The 23,051-nt window shown below is 30.5% G+C and overlaps 1 protein-coding gene across 4 annotated transcripts; it reads right to left on the bottom strand.

Annotated features, from left to right (window-relative positions):
- Positions 1 to 1,491: 1,491 nt before the first annotated feature.
- LOC108916433 (calcium uptake protein 1 homolog, mitochondrial) lies at positions 1,492 to 22,812 on the bottom strand. Of its 4 annotated transcripts, none has more exons than XM_018722684.2 (10): positions 22,477 to 22,812; positions 22,276 to 22,420; positions 19,910 to 20,075; positions 13,250 to 13,287; positions 13,096 to 13,107; positions 6,290 to 6,404; positions 5,649 to 5,809; positions 5,281 to 5,522; positions 1,994 to 2,211; positions 1,492 to 1,807 (listed from the first exon to the last, which is right to left on the bottom strand). In XM_018722684.2, exons 1-10 carry the CDS (start codon positions 22,701 to 22,703, stop codon positions 1,653 to 1,655), a joined length of 1,479 nt encoding a protein of 492 aa, XP_018578200.1. In that variant the 5' UTR covers positions 22,704 to 22,812; the 3' UTR covers positions 1,492 to 1,652. The 4 variants fall into 4 exon arrangements, with proteins under 4 accessions (XP_018578200.1, XP_018578201.1, XP_018578203.1 ...); XM_018722685.2 differs by lacking the exon at positions 19,910 to 20,075 and adding an exon at positions 20,587 to 20,746; XM_018722687.2 differs by lacking the exons at positions 13,096 to 13,107; positions 19,910 to 20,075 and adding an exon at positions 20,587 to 20,746 and having other exon boundaries at positions 1,493 to 1,807.
- Positions 22,813 to 23,051: the final 239 nt, after the last annotated feature.

A 23,051-nucleotide genomic window follows, 5' to 3' on the forward strand; every position in this document is an offset into this window, starting at 1 on the left:
ATCATGACTACTGGAGGCAGCATCCCAGCGGCCGAGAATGTAGCGGAAGTGAAGTTTATATGTACAAGGAGTGAAGACTAAAAAAAAGTGAGCCATTTCTTGGGACACTGGTAAATGCGGCGCTGATGTAATTAAGTAGATTATGAAAAAGATACGCAAGAAACTTGACATATTGTGTGTAAACGTAACTTTAATTTTTTATAAATATTAAATAAGTCCTTCCGCTTATCTACTGTGTCCGTCATTGTAAGCGCAACTTCGTTACCAGACTCCAGTGCATCAGCACTACAAGGGCTATTCTTTAAACTTTACTTTGGGCTGTAAAACGGAATCTGAAATTGTATGTGTGACCAATGAGTCTCCACTCCTTGTATAAACTCCATAAGACAGACCCTCTTGTTCTGTATATCGAATGGTGAAAGGTTTTATCCACAGTATAGACAGAAAAGTAGGGACAACGGGAGGAGGACTTATGAATCAAATCCGTCAGTCAGGGAACAATCTAAGGAATTTTAAGAACTACCCAAAAGCAATCACCCTATGGTAGTTCAAAGAAAGCACCTGAAATATAACACATTGTTCCCAACATAAAGCCTAATACCCCCCCCCCTCCAAAAAAAAAAGATGCACTACTATTTATAAATGCCAGACAGTAAATTCTAAATCCAAAAGCCCAGTAAAAGCGAGTGCTGTGCTTTATAAACAATATAGAAGAAACCTACCAGTGTATACTACATTTGCTTTTCCTGGGGTTTTTGAGTTTTGGGTTTCATGTTTATATATTGTTAAAAAAGGTTTTTCAAATTTCGCCTATATTATGTTAGAGTGACACATGTTGACCCTACACTATTATCAGTTAAGAGTTTGCATATTGCATGTGTGTTGTAAATAAAAATACCATTTTTTTGAAGAAATATAATAAATGGGTTACGTAAAAAAAATCAAACCGTAAATAATTATGTCATGAAATTTCAATTTCATAGTAGGTACTTCAAGCAATCAAATTTTGCAACTGTCCTTTTTAACTTTTAGAACTAACATTTTTTTTAAGAACTGCCTTTTCGGTTAGAACTAACCCTTAGATTATGCGCTGCCGCCAGTTAAATTATTTTAACTGAAATCAGCACCACTCCCAATTGGAAGGGTAATGCTATGTTCACACTATTGTTTAGCCGACATATATCTTTTATATAAGAACCAGTGATCATCAATATTCTAATAGTAGGTAAGGTATTCAAAATGTAAATTCAATAATAAACAAAAGAATAAGTTGTAATTTTTTTTAAATGCAATATTGCGATTCAAGCTTATGATTTAAAATAAAATTAAGAGGCTGGCGTAACATCACAAAACAATAAGCATGTGAATATGATTGAAGAGATAGAGCAATGAGAAGAATAATGTTATGTAAATGATCCTGTAGATTCCATCCTCAAAATATTGGGACATAATTTAGGTCCACCCTGTGTACTATATTTTATAATTTGGAAAACATATTTAAAAAAGTAAATTGTTAAAATTTTTATATTTAAAAAAAATGTACCTGTTCTAAATCTAATCACACTTCAAAATTAAAATTAAACAATCCTTTTCAAATAAATACATTAAATATTAGCTACATAATTTCAATAACACAGCAACCAACAAATAAATTAAATATCTAGCAATGCTGGTTTAGTTTCTTTAGCACATTTAAGGATAGATTGCACAAATTTGACAAATCCTGTATCCTTAGGTTTTTCTAAACCTCTCAGTAAACGATTTTTCATCACAGCTATAAATTCTTTGTTACTCAGCTGACCGTCCTCTGAAAAGAAAATAAATAAATAAAAATAAAAAATGAAATTGATATACATATTTGTAAAATTATGAATTATTATTCTTGGTGATTAAAGCATTTAGCCAATAGTACATGTAGTTTAAATACCATAAATACTATATTTTTTATTTAATATAATGTAAATATGTAATATATTTCAATAATGATACTTACGATTCTCATCAAAAATTGTGAAAACTACATGTATAACGTGATCACTGAGATCGACATGAGCAACTGTTTTTGCTACATGTTTTAGGGTTTGTTGATCAATTGAGGCACCAGCAATGTGATAGAAAGTCAATGCTGTGTCAACATCATTAATATTATTTAGAAAATGAAAGAAATTTAAATAGTCTTGTCTAGATATTCCTTGTCCATGGTCTCTGAAACTAAAATAAAAATTAAAAGATAAATGGTAAAAGTTTTTGGAAAAAACATAGATTGTTTAATGAATGATCAGTTTTCAGTTCACCTTTCAATTTTAATTATAAAAGTGGTGTGAATATGGACATTGTGTGCTTATAAGCCAGCTTAGTTCTGTACTGTGTAATAGCTGTATCCAAATATCACAAGTTACCCCAGGATATCTCGCTCATGTTCCGTTTGTCTTGGCGTTGTAGTTATGAAATCTCTCAAAAATATTAGGTATTGAATTTATTGTTACACATTTAGCAATCAATAGAAAATGGAAATAGCAACATAGGTACTTAAGTATCTTCTTATTTGATTTCCCAATTATCTAAAGACCAGTAAATTTTATGAATACTTTACAAGAATACTTTATAGCCACAAATTGATTGTACATTTTAAAGAAATTTAAAATTATTTAAAAAACCAATGGCGTACGATTCTTCCTCAAAAAAGGTCCCCTACTCTCCCAATAATCCATGAAAAAATAGTCCCTACTAAAAAATGTCATCCCCCAAATTTTATCCCTCAATCTTTTATGCCAGTGAACTTAAAATAAAATATAATATATATATTTGAAACTTTTAACACCCTGTATCTCCGTAAGGAAGCGTCCTATCAAAAAATTTTATAGGGCAAAACTTGATTATTTTCATCGGTAGAATATGCCATTAAAATTTGGCAAAACTTATCATTAGCACTTGTACAGTCCATAAGATATTTGGAGCTGATTTGTAAAATAAGTTATACCTGGGTTGTTCGAAAAATAACATACAGGGTGTTTCTGAAATAAGTGCGTTCCTTGAAAAGAGGGCACAAAAATGAGCAACTTCTATTAAGCAACTGATCAGCCCACATTATTAAACCGTTGTTCAATTTAATAAAAAATTCTACTGTATTGTAACTCAAGGCTACTCTTCCTTTTCGGCTAATGCACTTACCCGATATCTGTGTTCTTTGAAACTTCAATCATCATATTGCTTTACTTATTTTGTTACCAATTTAAACAAAAATAATGGAGACATTTAATTAGATATATGTAAATAGATATTAGAAACAATATTAAGTAATATTATATTACTACTACATTTTTAGAATGAAAATATTATTGTCATAGAGGCTGTTACAAATTCGATACTTACTATATTGATTTCAGAAGCTGTAAGATATACAAAGTTGGTTAAAGTAAAGCTTTGAGACCATTTATATGACTTTTTTATTAGCCAATAATTGAAATAACTGCATGTATACACTTATTAATGATAAATATTTCCGTTTTTTTTCTCTATTTTGTTGTAATAATATAAAGATATTTAGACTGTGCGAGTTCTGGAAGTGTGGTAACTATTAGGAAAACAAGAGAAAGTTGTTGCGTTTCTATTACAATATACATGGTGGTCCAGATTTTAATAGACAAACTTCGGGAAAGTACTAAACAACAAAAATTGACATCACTTTGCTCTATGAACATAGGCACAGAAAGCCACCCTTTATGAGAAACAGGGCGTTGAAATTATCAAAAATAAACAATTTTTTTAAATATCTGGAAAACCGCTTCATAAAATTTATCCAAATTTGGTACACATTTTTTTTCAAATATTTCTCCTAGTTCTGTATGCACACAGTCCAAATTTAAAAACCAGTGGCGGAAAACAAGGACGTTGTTTCCTTATTTAGAGTAAAACTTCTACACCACTGAATTAATTGGTAATATGAATACATTTTATAACGGTCTGAAATATTCCGGATGAAAAAACATTCTTTTATTTTTGTCGAAAAGTGAATGATTTATGAGTTATGAGACATTATCCAAGTAAATAAAGCGTTGAGGTAGGGAAAAATAAAACGAATTTGGGTAGTCCAGATTTTTAACAAAGAAACTTTGAGAAAGCACTAAACAACAAAAATTAACATCACATTGCTCTATGAACATAGGCGCAGAAAGCCACCTTTTGTGAGATACAGAGCGTTGAAATTAACAAAAGTAAAACAATTTTTTTAATATATGAAAAATCGCTTCACAAATTTATCCAAATTTGGTACAAACTTTTCTTCAAATATTTCTCCTAGTTCTGTATCCACACAGTCCAAATTCAAAAACCAATGGCGGAGAAACAATGATATCGTTTCCTTATTCAAAGTAAAACTTTTATGCCACTGAATTAATGAAGAAAAGTGAATGGTTTACGAGTTATGAGACATATTATGATGAGACATATTTTGATGCGGTAAAAAATTATTTTATTTTTGTTAATTTCAACTTGTTTACTTTTGCTTTGTTTACTTGAATATGTCTCATAACTCGTAAACCATTCACTTTTCGATAAAAATAAAAGAATGTTTTTTCATCCGGAATGTTTCAGACCTTTATAAAATGTATTCAAATTACCAATTAATTCAGTGGCGTAGAAGTTTTAGTTTAGATAAGAAAACGACATCCTTGTTTCTCCGACAATGGTCTTTGAATTTGAACTATGTGCACACAAAACTAGGGGAAATATTTGATAAAAAATGTGTACCAAATTTGGATAAATTTGATAAAGCCGTTTTCCAGATATTTAAAAAAATTGTTTTATTTTTGTTAATTTCAACGCCCTGTATCTCATAAACGGTGGCTTTCTACGCCTATGTTCAAAAAGCAAAGTGATGTTAATTTTTGTTGTTCAGTACTTTCCCGAAGTTTGTCTATTAAAATCTGGACCTCCCTGTATGCCTTGATATCCTCAGTCACAATCCCGATTTCACCACATGCACTTAGACACAATATTATATTCACACCACAGTTACAAAAAAGTAAAAATATATAGTGTCAGTTTTAATCGTACTGCGGTTAGGTACAATAACTGATTGTAAACTATGCTTGTATTTCTCTAAACTGTACGTAATATATACAATTAATAGTTCGTAAAATATATGAAGTGTCCTGACCAAAATTAGTCATCCTTATTAAATTTGTAAATAAAAATTTATTGAAAAATCTCTGAAACACGACAAATACGATTTTATGGAAAGCACATTTTAATGGAATACAGTATTTTCCCACTGCTTACGTTTTCTTTACTCTTTTAAGCATTCTAGCTTTTTTCTTTTGGGGATATCCAGCATAAGCTAATAGAAGTTCTGTAAAATCAGCTTCAGATATATTTCCATTTTCATCGGGATTTTTTCTGTGAAATTCCAAGCTTAAAATTTCTCTTTGCAATTTCTCTTGAAAATCCAAAAATTTCTCTATAGTAAGTTTTTGTTTTAAACTGGGCCCAAAGAAATATGTTGTCAGAGCCGAATTCACACCCTGTAAATACCATGATAAATTACATTAAACATTTTCAAATACTTAAAAAGTTATACAGATCATTTAAAAGTTAGACTTAAAGGTTGCACAATATAATTATCATATGTAATTAATTTATTCATATACCTTAAAAGTATTTCCTGTATTAGCATGATCTCTGTGCCTAGACCCAATACTTGTCTGTTGTCTGATTAAAGTTGCGACTTTTTCAAATTCTTCACAGTCTACATCTCCATCTCCATTCAAATCAAACATTCGAAAAGCAATCTCAAAATGTCTACGTGAAGCTGCAAAATAGTGAATGATAAAAATTAATCTCGTTGACTTTTTATTTACTTATATTTTTGTCCAAATTTTGTAGGAAATTTTTTTCAGGGCCATCATCAAATATATTAATTTTGCAAAATAATATGCTAATAATCAGTAAAAAAACATATACTTTAAATTACCTGATAATTTTATTTTTACTTTATAATTTTTTTTCGATAATGAATTTATATGTTGTCCAAAATGAACTAGTTTAGTAAGGATTTCCCACTCAAATTGATTGTGGCAACTTATTTATTATTGGCTTTAGGAAAAGTTTCTTATAAGTGTATTTTTACTGGGGGCTTCAAAAATTCATTATTAGGAAAATTTACTGAATGTGATCTTGATGTAAGTTACATATTTTTAAATGGAATTCCTTGTATTTTTTTCATACTTTGAAAACGGTAAATTTCAAGGCTGCATTATATTTTACAATCTGTATTTTTACATATACTCACTGGATAAAACAGTTAAGAGGAATATATAATCAGAAAATGTAATAAGTCCAGATCTTCCCAATTTGAAGAAAATACTATCCTCATCTAGTGTTAATTCAAGTTTCTGTTGTACTGTCTATAAGCCAAAAAACAGAAATATTTTCAAAATTTTATATAATTAAAAATATAACAAATATATATAATATATAAAAAATATATATATATACAGTTACAAATACTTCAGACAAAAAATATAACTTTTATAAAAAAAATTTATATGCTGAACACAATTTATATCACAGAAAAATGCAGCTTCTAAAAATAAAAGCACTGCCAATATATTAACACTGCTCAAATCACTTTATTCGGTGAGATGAATCAGCAAAAAATATATATATTTTTAGCACATTGTAAATGCACCAGATATCCGTATTGAGCAGTGTAAATTGCTGGTCTTTAACAAAATACACAGAATAAAAAAATATTACGAAATTGGAATTATCATTTTAAGATCAATAACAATAAACTTTGAATTATACAGGGTGATTCAGAACTTATCCAAAAAAAAATTCTGGATGTACAGGGGACCCTTACAAATACAATTTTGTAAAAAAATCAAAAAGGGCAGTTCGAAAATGATTTAAAAATACACTTCTGTACGGCACTGGAAACTGGTCCACTGTAAAACCTGACCTGACACAATGCGACCGGTATGGCGGTGTGATAAAAACGGACAAAAACTTTCGTAAGGAAAGAAATATGTAAATAGAATTTTATCGCACCTATTTTATATCGGCAAATTTGACTGCTTTTGCTTTTATTAATTAATACAATTAATTTGTGTTTTTAAATAATAAAATCATTTGACATACCCCATGTTATAGTCCTGTAGCCAGGGGGGTCCCAATTGCCTCCTTCATTTAGATGGAGTTACCCAAGTGTTTTTTATGTATTTTGAGCTGCAGAACACGAATTTTTTGGGTAGAAGTTTGCCCGGATGTCGATAAGTTTTTTATTAACAAAAAAATTGCAAAATACTGAACACTTAGTTTTTGGCAAAATAAAAAGTACTTTCTTGTTATTTGACCAATTTTAAGAAGAAAATGTCTCTTGCAATTTTTTTGTTAAACGCATAGTTTTCGAGATAAACGCCGTTAAAAACTCGAAAAATGCGATTTTTGCGATTTTCAATTGTTAATAACTTTTGATTGAATAGGTATTTTGTAATTCTGCTGACGGCGTTTGAAAGTTCACGTTAAATACTACAAATTATGAGTAATTGCAGTGTGAAAATTTGTTTTTTCCACTGTTATTTGAAGCTATAAACAAATAGCGATTGAGCGTTCAGAAGGGTGCGCCGCCATGTATGTAAGAGAGCGGTTGCCTTCTTACAGGCGTTTAATACACGATCTTGACGCGTACTCTTCATTTCTAGACCAAAGAAACGATGAAAACTGAACGAAACATTAACAATTTAATGAAAATTTGCAATATTACAATAATTAAAATTATTATACAAATATAATTTTATGTACGATTTTCTAAACTGTAAAAGTTTCAAATATTTTTATTCTTACAAGTATTTTTTTTCATACATGCACAGAAAGTGCAGCAAGATATTTGAAGTCGATTGCAATTACATGCTTTTGTGCTGCACATTGCACAATTGCAGGCAGCTGGTAATTCTTCGGGAGGTGGTATTAAGATGTTTACCCTCTCTGGCAACAGTAGATCGTCTTTAATAAAAAATCCATATGAAGTTGGGTCTAATTCGTTCATATGTGAATTTAAAACATTCGTTTGAATATGAACAACGTAAAAAGCCCGTAAGATGTGAAGTCTAATCGAATCAGAAGTCGGTGGCAAATTTTCTATTATAGAATTTTTGTGTTTATAAATCCAAACCCTTAATTCATTAAATGATTTACAACTACAATCAACATTTCTTATAATGTTAACTAAGAACTCTTCAGCTTTTTTCACGCTATCTTTTATACTTATGTCGGAACAATCTGCAAAATAATTTCAAAATGAAGAAAGAAAAGTATTACAGTTATTTTGCCAAAAAGTCATATTTACCCTTAGCAAAATTTCGTAAATATTCCACAGGGTTTGATTTCAAAGCTCTCGTCTTTGTGCCTACTTTGCTTTATAAACGATAATAAAAAAGTTTATACTTACTTATATTAAAAGCGTAATGTCGTATAATTTAGGTGTTTTTATAATTATTGTTTTTTAAACTTGTATAATAATTTTAATTATTGTAATATTGCAAATTTTCCTTAAATTGTTAATGTTTCATTCAGTTTTCATCGTTTCATTAGTCTAGAAATGAAGAGTACGCGTGAAGATCGTGTATTAAACACCTATAAGAAGGCAACCGCTCTCTTACATATATGGCGGCGCACCCTTCTGAATGCTCAATTGCTATTTGTTTATAGCTTCAAATAACAGTGGAAAATACAAATGTTCACACTGCAATTACTCATAATTTGTAGTATTTAACATGAATTTTCAAACGCCGTCAGCAGAATTACAAAATACCTATTCAATCAAAAGTTATTAACAATTGAAAATCGCAAAAATCGCATTTTTTGAGTTTTTAACGGCGTTTATCTCGAAAACTATGCGTTTAACAAAAAAATTGCAAGACACATTTTCTTCTTAAAATGGGTCAAATAATAAGAAAATACATAAAAAACACTTGGGTAACTCCATCTAAATGAAGGAGGCAATTGGGACCCCTCTGGCTACAGGACTATTACAATTGTTCAAAATTTTATCCACCAACGTGTAAACACATTTGGGTCCGTCTTACTCATTTTCTACAAACTAACACAAATGTTGTTTTGCTTCACCATATCACAAATGCTTCACCATAAATTAAAACGATATCCATGAACTCCGAGTTACTATACACGCAAACCATTTTTGACACTTGTGGTCGCCACTAGTGGCTGTGCCGGTCGCAAACACGGCCACTTGTGGTCGCCACTAGTGGCTGCCACACGCTGCAGACTGTATTTTGTATGTAGTTTAAATAGATTCAGCGCAAACAGCGTTGGCAGTGGCTCGACCCAGCCACACGTTATGGCAGAAGTCGTAACAAGTGGCTGTGTTTGCGATGGGTCTAACAGCCACTAGTGGCGAGCACAAGTGGCCGTGTTTGCGACCGGCCTAACTACCCATTTTTGACACTAACTACTAAAAAAACTATTGAACAGATAACAGGTAAATACTATTGCAACGACGATTGCAAAATCCGATTTCAGTATTAGTCGCTGAAGCCACGTGGCTCTCCACGCGCATTGCGAATGACGCTAGAGACTACAGTTGTCCAGCTATGTAGTCGTTGAATGTACTATAACTTCAATAATTTTTTTCTCGGAAACTATTTTACGATATTGACTCCATTTCTCATGCCGCATCTATTTCCAATTTTTTTTGGATAAGTTCTGAATCACCCTGTATTATTACATTTTCAGATTTGCAATCAGAAAATTTAGTTGATTAATCTAATGGTATAGTGTGTCAAAAAATGTCTAATAAACTTCGAGGCCTAGTAGAATTCATCAAAATATATGAAAAATTTCAAATGAACATAGGAGGTGTGGCAATAAAATAACCAGACTGGTGCTGCTACCAGCAAACAGTGAGCGTCGTGGGAGGTTTAAACATGCCTGTGCTTGAAGGTTCCCCCACCCTGAGCTTAATGGTCAAGGTGGTTGCATGTTGCTCAGTCTCGCTGTAGCAATTATCCGTTCAATCATTGCGCTAGCGTCTCGTTGGAAAAATGCAAAGTGTTCAAATGGAGCAACAAGTTAACCTCAAGTTTCTTGTGAAACTCGGCAAAACTGCCACAGAAGCTCATACCATGTTAAAGGATATGTATGGAAGTTAATGTTTATCACGCACACAAGTATTTGAGTGGTGTAAAAGATTTAAGGAGAGACGTGAATTGAAGACGATCTGTGCCCTGGATGACCCTCAACATCAAAAACTGAAATTTCGGGAATGAACAAAGAAAGTGTCTTGTCAGACTTTGCATGCATTCAACATGCACAAAGTTTGCTCAGAACTGGTGCCCAAACTTCTCACTCCACAGCAGAAGAATTCGAGAACAAACATTTGAGCCGACCTTTTAAACAACGTTCACCACTTCAAAAAAAAGCGAAAATGAACACATCAAAATTTAAAGCCGTGACGATTGTCTTTTTTGACAAGCGTGGAATTGTCTACATTCACTGGATCCCTGAAGGTCAGACAGTCAACCAACATTATTATGTCGAGGTTTTGACAACCCTTCGTGAATGAGTGAGGAGACAAAGACCCGATTTGTGGAAGAGCCAGCCCATTCCACCTTGTCTGTGAAGGCGATCTTCACAAAATACGGCATCAGCATGTTGGAACATCCACCATACTCGTCCAACCTGGCTCCCTATGACTTTTTTTATTTCCTAAGGTTAAATCAGAGCCTAAGGGGACAAGTTTTGACAGTGTGGAAGCGGTGAAAGCAAAAGTTATGGTGGTTCTCCAGTCCACAAGCTGACAAAAGCGAACTTCCAGCACTGTTTTTACCGTGGAAAATTCATATGGAGCGTTGTAGAGATCAGCAAGGAGAGTACATTGAAGGTGATAAATTTTCCAATATAATTGGTGATAAAAAAAATGTTTTGTAGCATCGGTCCGGTTATTTTCTGTCACACCTCATATACCCTAAAATGTGTTACAAAAGAGCTACAAATACTTAGAGAATCAACTGAAAAATTAAATTTTATTTTGCTACAGCTGTTAGCAAAATGTATTTTAAAAGCAATATTTCAAATCTGGTCAATATTACGTAAAATGAAAATGATCTTTTATACTGCCAAAATATTGCATTAATTATATTATCAGAATGCATTACTTATGTCCATATACTTTTTTAATTAAAAACCGTCCAATTTTTTAAATTTTCAGTTAATTTTTTGAATAAGTAGAAAATAAACAAGTTATGATGGAAAACTACACCCGAACAATGCCTAAACTGCTTTCTGATTCGGGTATTAATTTTATTTCATTACCATTGAATTTGTGATAACATTTATATTTTCAATATTCTATTTTTCAGGGGGTTATAGCTTGCATTTTAGAGGATACAGTCACAAACACTTTTTCCGTTATTTTGACAACTACTATTGCTTGAAATTTGTTACACCATTTTTTTGACACCCTGTATAAAATATTCTATTAAAGTAAATTCTATAGATACAAGTATACATATAACAAATTTAATTCCAGCTGTGTATTCTGCCGCAAACCTTTTATACAGGATGTTTTCAAAGTTCCAAGAAGTTGTTCCTTGGATCATCTTAAACCAAAAAGCCTAACAGAACCACTGATATTCAAGATTCAGGGACTAAATTTTAAAAAAAAGTTGAGCTAATAATGTACTTACCTTACAATTAATTAAAAGCAAAAAATTGACTAAATTGGTTTACAAATACATCATCCACACACCATTAAATATTCTGGAAATTGGATAATGTATTTAATCCCTACTGTCATTTCTTAGAAAATAAAAAAATGATTCAAACTATTTTTGTTTAAATTTGACACATATCACAGAGCTGGATAAGTTTAAAATATGTCTAAAACTATTGGGTAAAAAAAGTAACTACAAACATTTTAAATCCAACAGTCAACAGTCCAAAAAAGTCATTTGTATAGAAATTGTTAATTATCTAGAAATAAAGCGGCAGATGCCAAAAAAAATTAAAAATTTGTCAATTATTTTTTTGGACTTTTGCTGATTACACTCCGTACATACTTAAAATTGTAATTAAAACAAAACTTTATGTTCCTTTTCACGAACATCACCTAATATATTAATTTTGCAAAATAATATGTTAATAATCAGTAAAAAAAAGCCATATACTTACTTTAATTTAACTGAAAATTTTATTTTTATTTTATAATTAACAAAAATTCAAATAAGTCAATTGGTATAGCAAATGCCAAAAAAATTAAAAATTTGTCAATTATTTTTTTGGACTTTTATGATTACACTGTACATATTTAAAATTACAATAAAAAAAAAATTGTACGTTCTTTTTAGAGATATAAATTCAATCATCAGTAAGGCTGTCAGAGAGAGCCGCTAGTCAACTGCGTGCCTCAAAATGCACATCACGTTAGTATAGTATAGTAGTAGTATATAGTATGCGGATATTGTACAATTAATCCTATTCGATGGTGTTTCTGATGGTGCAAACAATTTAAATTGTTGCTTTTTAATAAATAATGCATACACCTATGTCCCACGGCTCAGTTCTGACAGCCCTATTCATCAGTGTGATTTTTTTATTCTTACAAATAACATTAGGACCTATCCGATTTCCAAAATGCTGTGTTGTCAAACTTTTGGGAATCTTACTGATAGTCTCCCAATTTCTCAACAACCGAATTATAAATTCAAAGAATTTTTTTCTTTAATTATGACATCATTAGCGCAACTTTCTTCAACCTAAGTTAAACACAGATATTTGAATAAACGTGATATATATTTTAAATTTTCTGCATCTTGAAAACTAACTTAAAACTATTGATTCATTAAGATTTTTTAGTACGAAACGATTCAAGGAAAGTTATGACATGGACTTGGAAAACATACTGCTTTTAGATTGTACTAGAATTTGCGCACATCAACTACTGTTAAATTTCAAAAGTTTTCAGTTCAGGCAGAAAAATAGTCAAATTCAAAAGCCAATTATTTACTCGTATATATTAAAGTCATGCGTCAAAAAATGTTGCATGCAAAAGAGGCATTGTAGATAGAGTTTAATTACCTGGAAACCGTGCTGAAATAAATAAAAGTACTCAAGATTTATTGACATAGTAGATATAAGTAATGTACAAGATCCAAAAATAAGAAAATACAACTGAATATTTATAACATAATTATGAGATTTTAAAATTATTTATTATTAAAAATTTTCTTACCTTAGGGTCGTATCTTTTGTACTGATCTAATCCTAGACCTAAAAAGTACAGATGTATTTATTTACATGTTTATATTATTTATATTAAAAACTAACATTTACCATTTTTTTTACATCAGTTAATATCAGTTTGTCATGCAGTGTCACTACTACTTTATTTTCAGTTAAATAAATTACTATCAATCTATAGTGAAAATATTATTGTATCCATAAATGCATTGCTTTTTTCCAGCACTACCAGATGTTCAAAATGCATTTTTAAAATGGTAATTATTTTGTACAAACTTGGTAATTATATTACACAAATTGGAAATCTAGTCTAAAGTAGAAGTAAATAATATTTTACATGTACAACACATACAAGGTGTGTTTAGCTTAAGGATTAGCCAGATATTTATTGATCGATTTCAATGAACTTTTTTTAATAGAAATATCTCATGAAAATGTATCTGTAAAGAAAAGTTTTGAAGCATAAATATACCACCGTTTGTAGTATGGGGACGTTGAATAAATTCTTGCTGTTTTCCAATAGATGGATTTACCTAACTGCATGCGTGTAGTTTATGATGGTGACACGGCTATAAAGAAGTACTATAAGCAAACTTGAAATTTAGTGAATGTTATTTCCCGAAGTGTAAACTACTTTTTTTATGTTAAACATGTTGAATTTCATGACAAAAAAAGAGTATTTGCATAAAATTTTACTGCATCCCTTTTTTCAAAAGAAATCTGCAGCTGAAGCACACAAAATTCCATGCACTATCACAAACAACATGCAGAGATTAGTGTAGACACTTAAAAAATAATGATTTTGATGATGAAGATAAAAGAACTCTCTGGCGCACCGAAACAGTTTGAAAATGAAGAATTGGAGGCATTGTTTACAAAATCAGTGAAAACCAGCTTGAACACGCTTAAAAGGGAAGTTCTATCCTACTGGCCATATTCATTAGACATTGCCCTTTCACTTGTTCCAATCGATGGTACATGGCCTGGTTGAACAGCACTTCCATTCTTATGAAGATGCCAAGAAATGGGTCGACTCTTGAATAGCCTCAAAAGATCTGTCGTTTTCTAACATGGAATTAAAATGCTGCCAGAGAGATAGGAAAAAGTAGTGACTAGCAATGGACAATACTTTCAGTGACTTGTTTTTTACTTTTTTTTTTATAAAGTAAATTTTCACGAAAAAATAGCAAGAACTTATTCAACATATATTTGTATTGCAGTACACTGTGTTTAACATAATTAACAGATTACTAGAGAATGGGAGCAGGCTTTAAAAGTCTGACATAATTGCAATTTTTCTAAAGTTTAAGCAATCTAAAAAACATTTTTTTTTGACTAAACTACAATTGGTACATTTATGTTTTAAGTTGCCTTGGGTAAGGGTGTGTAAAAATGATTTCTATAAAAAGCCCCTAATGGTACCTACTTCAATTTTGTACCAACGTGTCACAGTTTGCCATAATTTTGAATTATAAAGTGGATGGGACATTCCTGATATACTTGCACTAAATCTGTTTAAAAAAAAGTTTGTTAAAATCAATCAATAAATAATAGTTACGGAGGTAGTTACTCTGTAAACAGAACACACTGTATGTATATTGTTAGTGTAACTGAGCTAATTAAAAAGCTATAGCAGTTAAAAGATGTGGAAATGTGCAGTTATAAAAAGTAGCGCTACTGACAGGGAAAGCATTAAATAAAAAAAAAATGGTCGCGATTAAAGAGAAAAGTATTTTATACTACAAACTAATATCAACAATCCAGTACAGATCATACGGGAAAAGAAAAATTGATTTTATAAATTCGACTTGGCTAATCATTCTTACTTAAAAAATAAGCAATCATATAATTTTTTATATCTGTAAAATTTTTGAAAAAACAAAAAATACTGTTATTTCTCAAAAAATATCGGAGAAAACAATTATTTTTTAGATAGTCATAATTGTACAAGTTTTACTTAAACCCTAACATTCAAGTCAAAACTTGATGTAGACGTTAATACAGGCACTAGGTAACCCTTCATAAAGGTATAGTCCCCATTAATACTTTCTCACTGTGCATGCTACCCTCAAAACTCAAATGAATTTGATTTACCAATACGTACTAACTTTCAGCCCTTTACTAATAATTTTTATTTTATTTACATGTTTTTTATTAACATTTTCAACTTAAGGAGGTTTATCTGATATGTATTGACAAACAAATATTCATAAAATAATTAATATAAGCTTATTAATATGAAGAAAGTCCTCAAAAAAAATTATGTCTACTTTGGATACCTAAGTGACAAGATATTAATAAAATAATTTTTCATAATGTAGTACAAAGTCTTATGAAAATGCAGATTTTTTTTTTGGTCTTTCCACTTAGAATGTGCAACAACTGACGAACAGTTTCCACAACAACCTGTATAAATAGGAAACCGATATCTAAGGAACCGTATGACAGCTCATAGAAATCGATTATTTAGGTACTTGTTAGATACATCCCTACTAATATTATACATGTGAATGTAAGTTTGTTTGTTACGCTTTCACGCGAAAACTACTTAACTGATCATCATGAAACTTTGTACACATATTCTTGGAGGTGTTAGAAGTAACATGGGATACTTTTTATTAAAAAAAATTTTTACAAAAGATTTTCTATATTTATTTACCCGCGAGCGAAGCCTACTAATAATAATAATAATAGTAATATATCCCTACTAATATTATAAATGTGAATGTAAGTTTGTTTGTTACGCTTTCATGCGAAAACTACTTAACCGATCATCATGAAACTTTGTACACATATTCTTGGAGGTATTAGAAGTAACATAGGGTACTTCCTATTAAAAAAAATATTTTTTACAGAAGATTTTCTATATTTATTTACCCGCGAGCGAAGCCTACTAATAATGATAATATTTAATAATATAATAATATCCCTACTTAATACTTAACCGATCATCATGAAACTTTATACACATATTCTTGGAGGTATTAGAAGTAACATAGGATACTTTTTATTAAAAAAAAAAATATATTTTTTACGAAAGATTTTCTATCACTTTGCGAGCGAAGCCGCGGGTAAAAGCTAGTAATTTATAATAATTCTCTTTCAAACTGCTGTCGTTGACTAACTTAACCTCCACATGCGTGATAGCGGCAACGCCGCGATTCTCGACGTAGCGTATTATTTGAAATGCGCTGGTGTGACATTATAATGTATATTTCAAGCTTAGGCATCCAAACAGAGTGATCGAACGCGAGCGAGCGAAGCCAAGCCGAGCGCGCCAGCGAAGTGAAACGTTGTCAAATGTAAAGGCTTACTACTTTAGTCACTAGTGAATCTACAGAAACTCTCATTTGACTTAAGATGTACCCAATAATCCTCCTTAATATGTATAGAAATCTCTATAGAAGTATTTTGCCTAATGTTGCCAAATATTGGTTTAGATACACTTTTTTTTTCCTTTCGGAGCAAAAGTTAAAATGTGCATCTAAATAGAAATTCGTAATGCAAAGCTTAATTTTTTAACAATTTATTTTGATTTCTTATTAAGTTTATATCATAAATCAATTTATTTAGAAAAAGAAGTAATACAAAACAGTAATTTAAAAAATAAAATAAAGAAACATAATTATTTTATAAAATTTATCAAATAAGTGATATTAATGCTTGAAAACAGTTGAATTTTATACAGTGTAGGAAAGTACCGATGGTCTATCAAAAGTTACGTGAGAGCGATAAAGTAAGCCATAGAAATCCATGCGATAGAGTTACGTGAGAGCGATAAAGTAAGCCATAGAAATCCATGTGATAGACAAGGATGGCTATAATGAAGGCGTCTAATAGTCAACGCCCATTTCGCCCTTCTACAAATAAGAAATGGATCTTATTTGTGGAAGGGCGAAACGGGCGGTGACTAAAAGACGCCTTCATTATAGCCATCCTTCTCTATCGCATGGATTTCTATGGCTTACTTTATCGCTCTCACGTAACTTCAGATAGACCATCGGTACTTTCCTACCCTGTATAATGCAATTTATTCCATTTTTATCATTTTTTAATTAAGTCAACTTATTTTTTAAACAAGAACGATTGGCAAAATAAAATTTTCAAAAACTCAATTTTTTTCTTAATTTCCCTAGTACCTGTTAATTTAATGATTAAAATATATAATTACTTTGGATGAACAAATATAAATCCTTATTTTTCAAGTAATCTTAATTTTAAATGAAGGTTATTACCTCTCCCTCCCAGGATTTAAGATAAAAAATAACGTCTGTATATAAAACAGTTACTTTTTTCTTCAATTTGTAAAAACTGAGAAAAAACAAATCTACATTACAAATGAAAAACTTTCATAATAGGATATGCATATAACTATTGCCTGTTTTATATTTATTAATTTTTCAGTCAACAAATTGATCAGAAAATTGGCAATTTTATATTGGCAAGTCTAATATATACAAATTGTTGAAAATTTAGTTTGAATACACAGAAAGGAAACAGAAAACGATAGAACCAGTTCTAATTTATAGTACCTAGTACCAGTATTAACTACATTAAAAAATTTTGACTACCTTTTACAATTTTGACGTTTTAGCACCTTCATTTATTTATATCACAGATTTATATTTAAATTAAGAAGTTCTTAATAATATTAATTAAATATTATCTAACTCGTTTTAAAAAGCATGTTTAACTATGAATGAATTGTATTACATAATTGTAAATAACTCGCTAGTGAAGTTAATTAGTTAGCTCTGAAGGCCTACAAACGTCAAAATTTGTAGGCAAGCGTCAGCCCGTACTTTGACTTATCTGTAATTATAGATTATAATCTCAATGGTCAGTAATTTAATCAATTTATTGCCATATATAAAATGGCATGCTGTGACAATTTCTTGTACAATTTATTGGGTGAAAAATTTAAAGTAGAACAAGCTTAAGGTATATTTATAATTTGGTACCATCGATTTAATCATATCCTACAATTTTTAAACATGCATTACTAATAGAATTATAAATTATATAATATATATATATTATATAACTATTAACTATATCATATACAGGGTGATTCATCAACAATGGGAAAATCGAAAGCTGAAGATACTACACGTGAAATGGTGACCATTGGCGCAAACATGCCTTATCCGAAAGTTGATAGTTTAGGAAATACAGGGTGTTGAAAGTTAAAATTTGAAATCGTTTTTTTGCAATTATTCTGAAAATATGTAGGTTAGGAACTTGTGAAATTTGTGAAACTATATTTTTTTAGGCGACGAATAAGATGCATATTGTAATTTCAGCATTGCTCCATAGAGGGCGCCACTTACGACCAATCTCGATCCGTTTTTGAGAAAAATCGATTTAACGAACACTATGTTTTGATAATACAAGAAATTAAAAACGAAACAAACCAAGTGCTTCTGCGTGTTATTACATTTTATTTCTGATTTTATTTATGAAGAGACATGTGGTTCATGCACGACGGAGCTCCACTGCATTTTTCTTGGCCGCTGGATTGGCTATGTAAGCATTTTTGCTTGGCCATCCAGAAGTCCGGACTTCAATCCTCTTGATTTTTCTATTTGGTCTCAAATGATAGATATAGTTTATAAAGAATCTATTGGCTCGTGTGAAGAGTTATGGCAAAGAATACAAATCGCTGCCAAGTCAGACGCAATCCCAATATGTTGTTTCAAACTCGAAGATCTCAGAAAACTTGTAAAGTGTATCAGTGTCAACGGAGGATTCTTCAAACACTGACTTTAAATCATTATTACGAATTTCATTTGTTTTATTGTTAATTGTTGTAATAACACGAAGAAGCACTTGGTTTGTTTCGCCTTTAATTTCTCATATTATCAAAACATAGTGTTCGTAAAATCGATTTTTCTCGAAAACGGAGCGAGATACCGAAATGAAACAAGAGTACATAATTAATGGAAAAATGATAGCTCTTTCAGGTTTTGAATCAAGTTTCACGTTAAATATACAGGGTAAAAAGTTATTAATTAAATTTTCGGTAAAATTGGTCGAAAGTGGCACCCTCTATGAGCAATGCTGAAATTACAACACGCATCTTATTCGTCGCCGAAAAAAATATAGTTTCACAAATTTTCAAGTTCCTAACCTACATATTTTCAGAATAATCGCAAAAAAACNAGCAATGCTGAAATTACAACACGCATCTTATTCGTCGCCGAAAAAAATATAGTTTCAAAAATTTTCAAGTTCCTAACCTACATATTTTCAGAATAATCGCAAAAAAACGATTTAAAACTTTAACTTTCAACACCCTACATTTCCGAAACTATCAACTTTCGGATAAGGCATGTTTGCGCCAATGGTCACCATTTCACGTGTAGTATCTTCGGCTTTCGACTTTCCCATTGTTAATGAATCACCCTGTATGTACAAGATGACATTGAGAGTAGACTACCACTAATTTCTTTACTAACTCTAAATAATGCTAATTATAATTTTATTTTTCCTGTCAAATTCATATTTGTTCAATGTTATTTTTTCTGAATAATTAAAATCAATTCACAAAAATAAATAAGTGGTCTGTTCCCACATGCCAACTCTGTAAATTATAATTTTGATAAAATTATATCTATCTGTTTTTACTACCTATATTCAACTATAAACTAACCATCGGGTTGTTTCAGACCAGGAGTCATGGATCTTAAAAAGTCATCTGGTGTCATATAAATTTCATGTTGGTCAGCTGTAGCTCCTTGTACTTGTAGAGTTGCAAAATAACGAAAAACTTTATCTGGAGTTGAGTAGTGTCTAATACGGTTTTCATATTCGATTATCTGGCGGCATGCATGAAAATAGTTAATTATTAAGCAATATCTGATTGATATCTAAAGGTTTTAAAAGTATTATGTAGTTTTTCGATTTACATATCCTTTTAAGTAATATTTACACTATATTACAAAGATGGGCTTAAAACTTTGACATAGCTTTGATTAAAATGTTATGAAAATATTCTGTAACTTTTAGATAATTTACCATTATTCACTAGTTTTCAAATTATTTCCCGTAATTATATATCTGCCAAATATGTGTTGACAAACAATCAGAAGTAAAAGCACTTTTTTAATTTCAAAGCATATACCAGATGCTTAATAAAAAAAAGGATGTTTATCATCATTTTTTCCTTAATTCATTCATTCAACTCGTTTTAAGCCCATATTTACCAATTTTAAAATTGTGTATTTTTATTAGTAAATTATATTGTAGAAGCTATATTCCACATCCAGAATGTCAGTTAGTGGCTTCCAACACCAAGCAATGTTATTACAAAATGCAGCAATTATTTACCGTCAGGCTGTTTCATCCCTGGTGTTATAGCTCTGAGAAAATCATCAGGAGTCATATATACTTCCGTTAAATCAACATGAGTAAGTTTTACAGTAGCAAAATAGCGAAATATTTTATCTGGTGTGGAAAAAGCTCTCATTCGGTTTTCGTACTCAATTATCTATTAGCAAAATAAAATACAATAGATAACTATTTATTAATATCAATGGGGCAAAAAATATGTTACATTATTTCTTGTATTGTCTAATAAAATGGCCGTTTTCACACATAGATTTCCAATTACAAATATTGATAGCAGACATTGAATTTTCATTTCATTCATTACAATTATAATGTAACTGTATGTAAATGCACAGTACAAAATTGTTAGATATGACATCAGCCATTGTATATTGTAGATAGATTAAGGTGGGTAAAAAAAAATCAACAATTTTTTTTTACTTTATACTCTGAAAAATAGGTTGCTAGACACCTCTAGAAAATTCTATCCAAATATGAGCTCTTAATTTTAATAGGAAGGTCCTCCGCTTTACAGTTTTCCATTTTTTCCTCAGTATTAGAAAAAAAAATAATATCTCTATCAACTGTTAGTTAAAAATATCTCTCCTCATATACTTGTAGGAAACTGAACGCTCTACAAAAAAGGTCTCTTACAATTTTTTCGTAAACCTCACCGTTTAAAAGATATTAAAGGTTGAAGTTTGATTATTTTTATGACAAATTTCTGTTTTGCTTATGAATTTTATAACTCGTTAACAAAAAATCATTATGAAATGCGCAATTCATAGTTTTGTAGGAAATTAACTGCTCTACAAAAATGGTCTCTTATGATTAGTCAGTTAAATAAAGCGTTTAAAAGATATTCATCGTCAAACTTCAATGCACGCCAATTTTAACAGTTTTTGATTAATAATAATTCGAAAAATTTCAATTTAGTTTATGAGTTTTAGGGAAATTTATACAAATTTGAGTTTCTAGTGAAGCTCCTAATACAGTCAAAAAAATTCTTCGCTATCATACTCAATGGTTAAAATTACAAAAAAGTTAAAAAAAAAATCAGCACAAAACCAAAATATTTGAAATTTTATAACTCGCTTGATAATTAAATAAAAAACTTTTTAATAACAAATTGAACATTTTTTTTTCTTTAAGATTAATACCTTTCATAATAAATTTCTAACAAAAACGTTATTTTTCCAAGATTGACTCTCAGTCAGAAATAATGCACTAATTTTTTTTCGATGTAACCAAACATGCTTACGACTAAAAAAAAACTAGAAAAATAGTTTAAACATATCTGTTCATATTTGGAGAGAATTTTCTAGAGGTGTCTAGCAACCTATTTTTCAGGGTATAAAGTAAAAAAAAATAGTCGATTTTTTTTGACCCACCCTTAGATATTTAAATAATTTGGGAAATCATTTAAATGTTTGTATTAAACTGTTCTACATCTCTCACCACATCGGAGACATCAGTTGTGGTCCAATTTAAAATATATAGCCTATATGTCACGAAAAGTATTGGGGGGGGACCAAATATAATAAGTAATTGAAAATTGCCAAATAAATAAAGTATTTAAATTACATTTAATTAATTAAATTGTATAACTATTACACAAAGAATGTATTTTCTTTGACCAAACTATTTAAAAAAGGTAGTTATTATGTTTAAGGATAGTTAGAGGCTTACTTTTCTGTCTCGGAAACCAATTTTTTCTCGGCGATGTTTCTTCTTTTTAACTTCATCTTCGCTGCTTTCCCCTACCTCACTTTCTAAATCGATACCTTCTTTTATAGTTTCACTTTCAGCTTTTACCGAAATTAACTGCTTTACCCTACAATGATATAAATCTTATAAAAGTGAAAGCTTAAGACATAGCAAAATGTTTACCATTTATAGTTTATTGAAGGAAGGATAAACATTACCAGAAGAAATGAATACCATAATTTTGACACCAATGGTTCTTTCTCTGGTTTGTGTCCAAAATTTTTATAACTTCTTTTATGGTCATAATTTGATTGAACTTTCAGAGCCAAAACTGACGGAACATTCTTCAATGTACTAGAATAATATCTAGTTCCTATTATTCCCAGACGAGTTATTTTCAGGAAGCTCATTTTAAGTTTAAAAAAAATCTAGACCACCATCAAAATCTGCATTCCTTAATTTTTTAACATAATTTATATAAACATTCCAGCACCTTAACTTAACAGTCTTAACCACATACTTCTATCTATCTATATATAGAAGTATGTGGTCTTAACACACAAAACCATAGAAAATATAGAATTATTAAGTATTCCATGCATCTATGCTCAAAACAAATAAAAATAGACCTTGCACCATCATTCCATGGCTAGAACAGTTAAGAGCACTCAAAACACAGAGGCCGTGGCGATAGCAGTGAGATCGCTACGGCATGGAGACGTTGCGGTGGTGTCCTGTTACCACCCACCCAGACTACC

This window comes from Anoplophora glabripennis, unplaced genomic scaffold, assembly GCF_000390285.2.
Source record: "Anoplophora glabripennis isolate ALB-LARVAE unplaced genomic scaffold, Agla_2.0 scaffold1985, whole genome shotgun sequence".
NCBI classification, from domain to species: Eukaryota; Metazoa; Arthropoda; class Insecta; order Coleoptera; family Cerambycidae; genus Anoplophora; species Anoplophora glabripennis.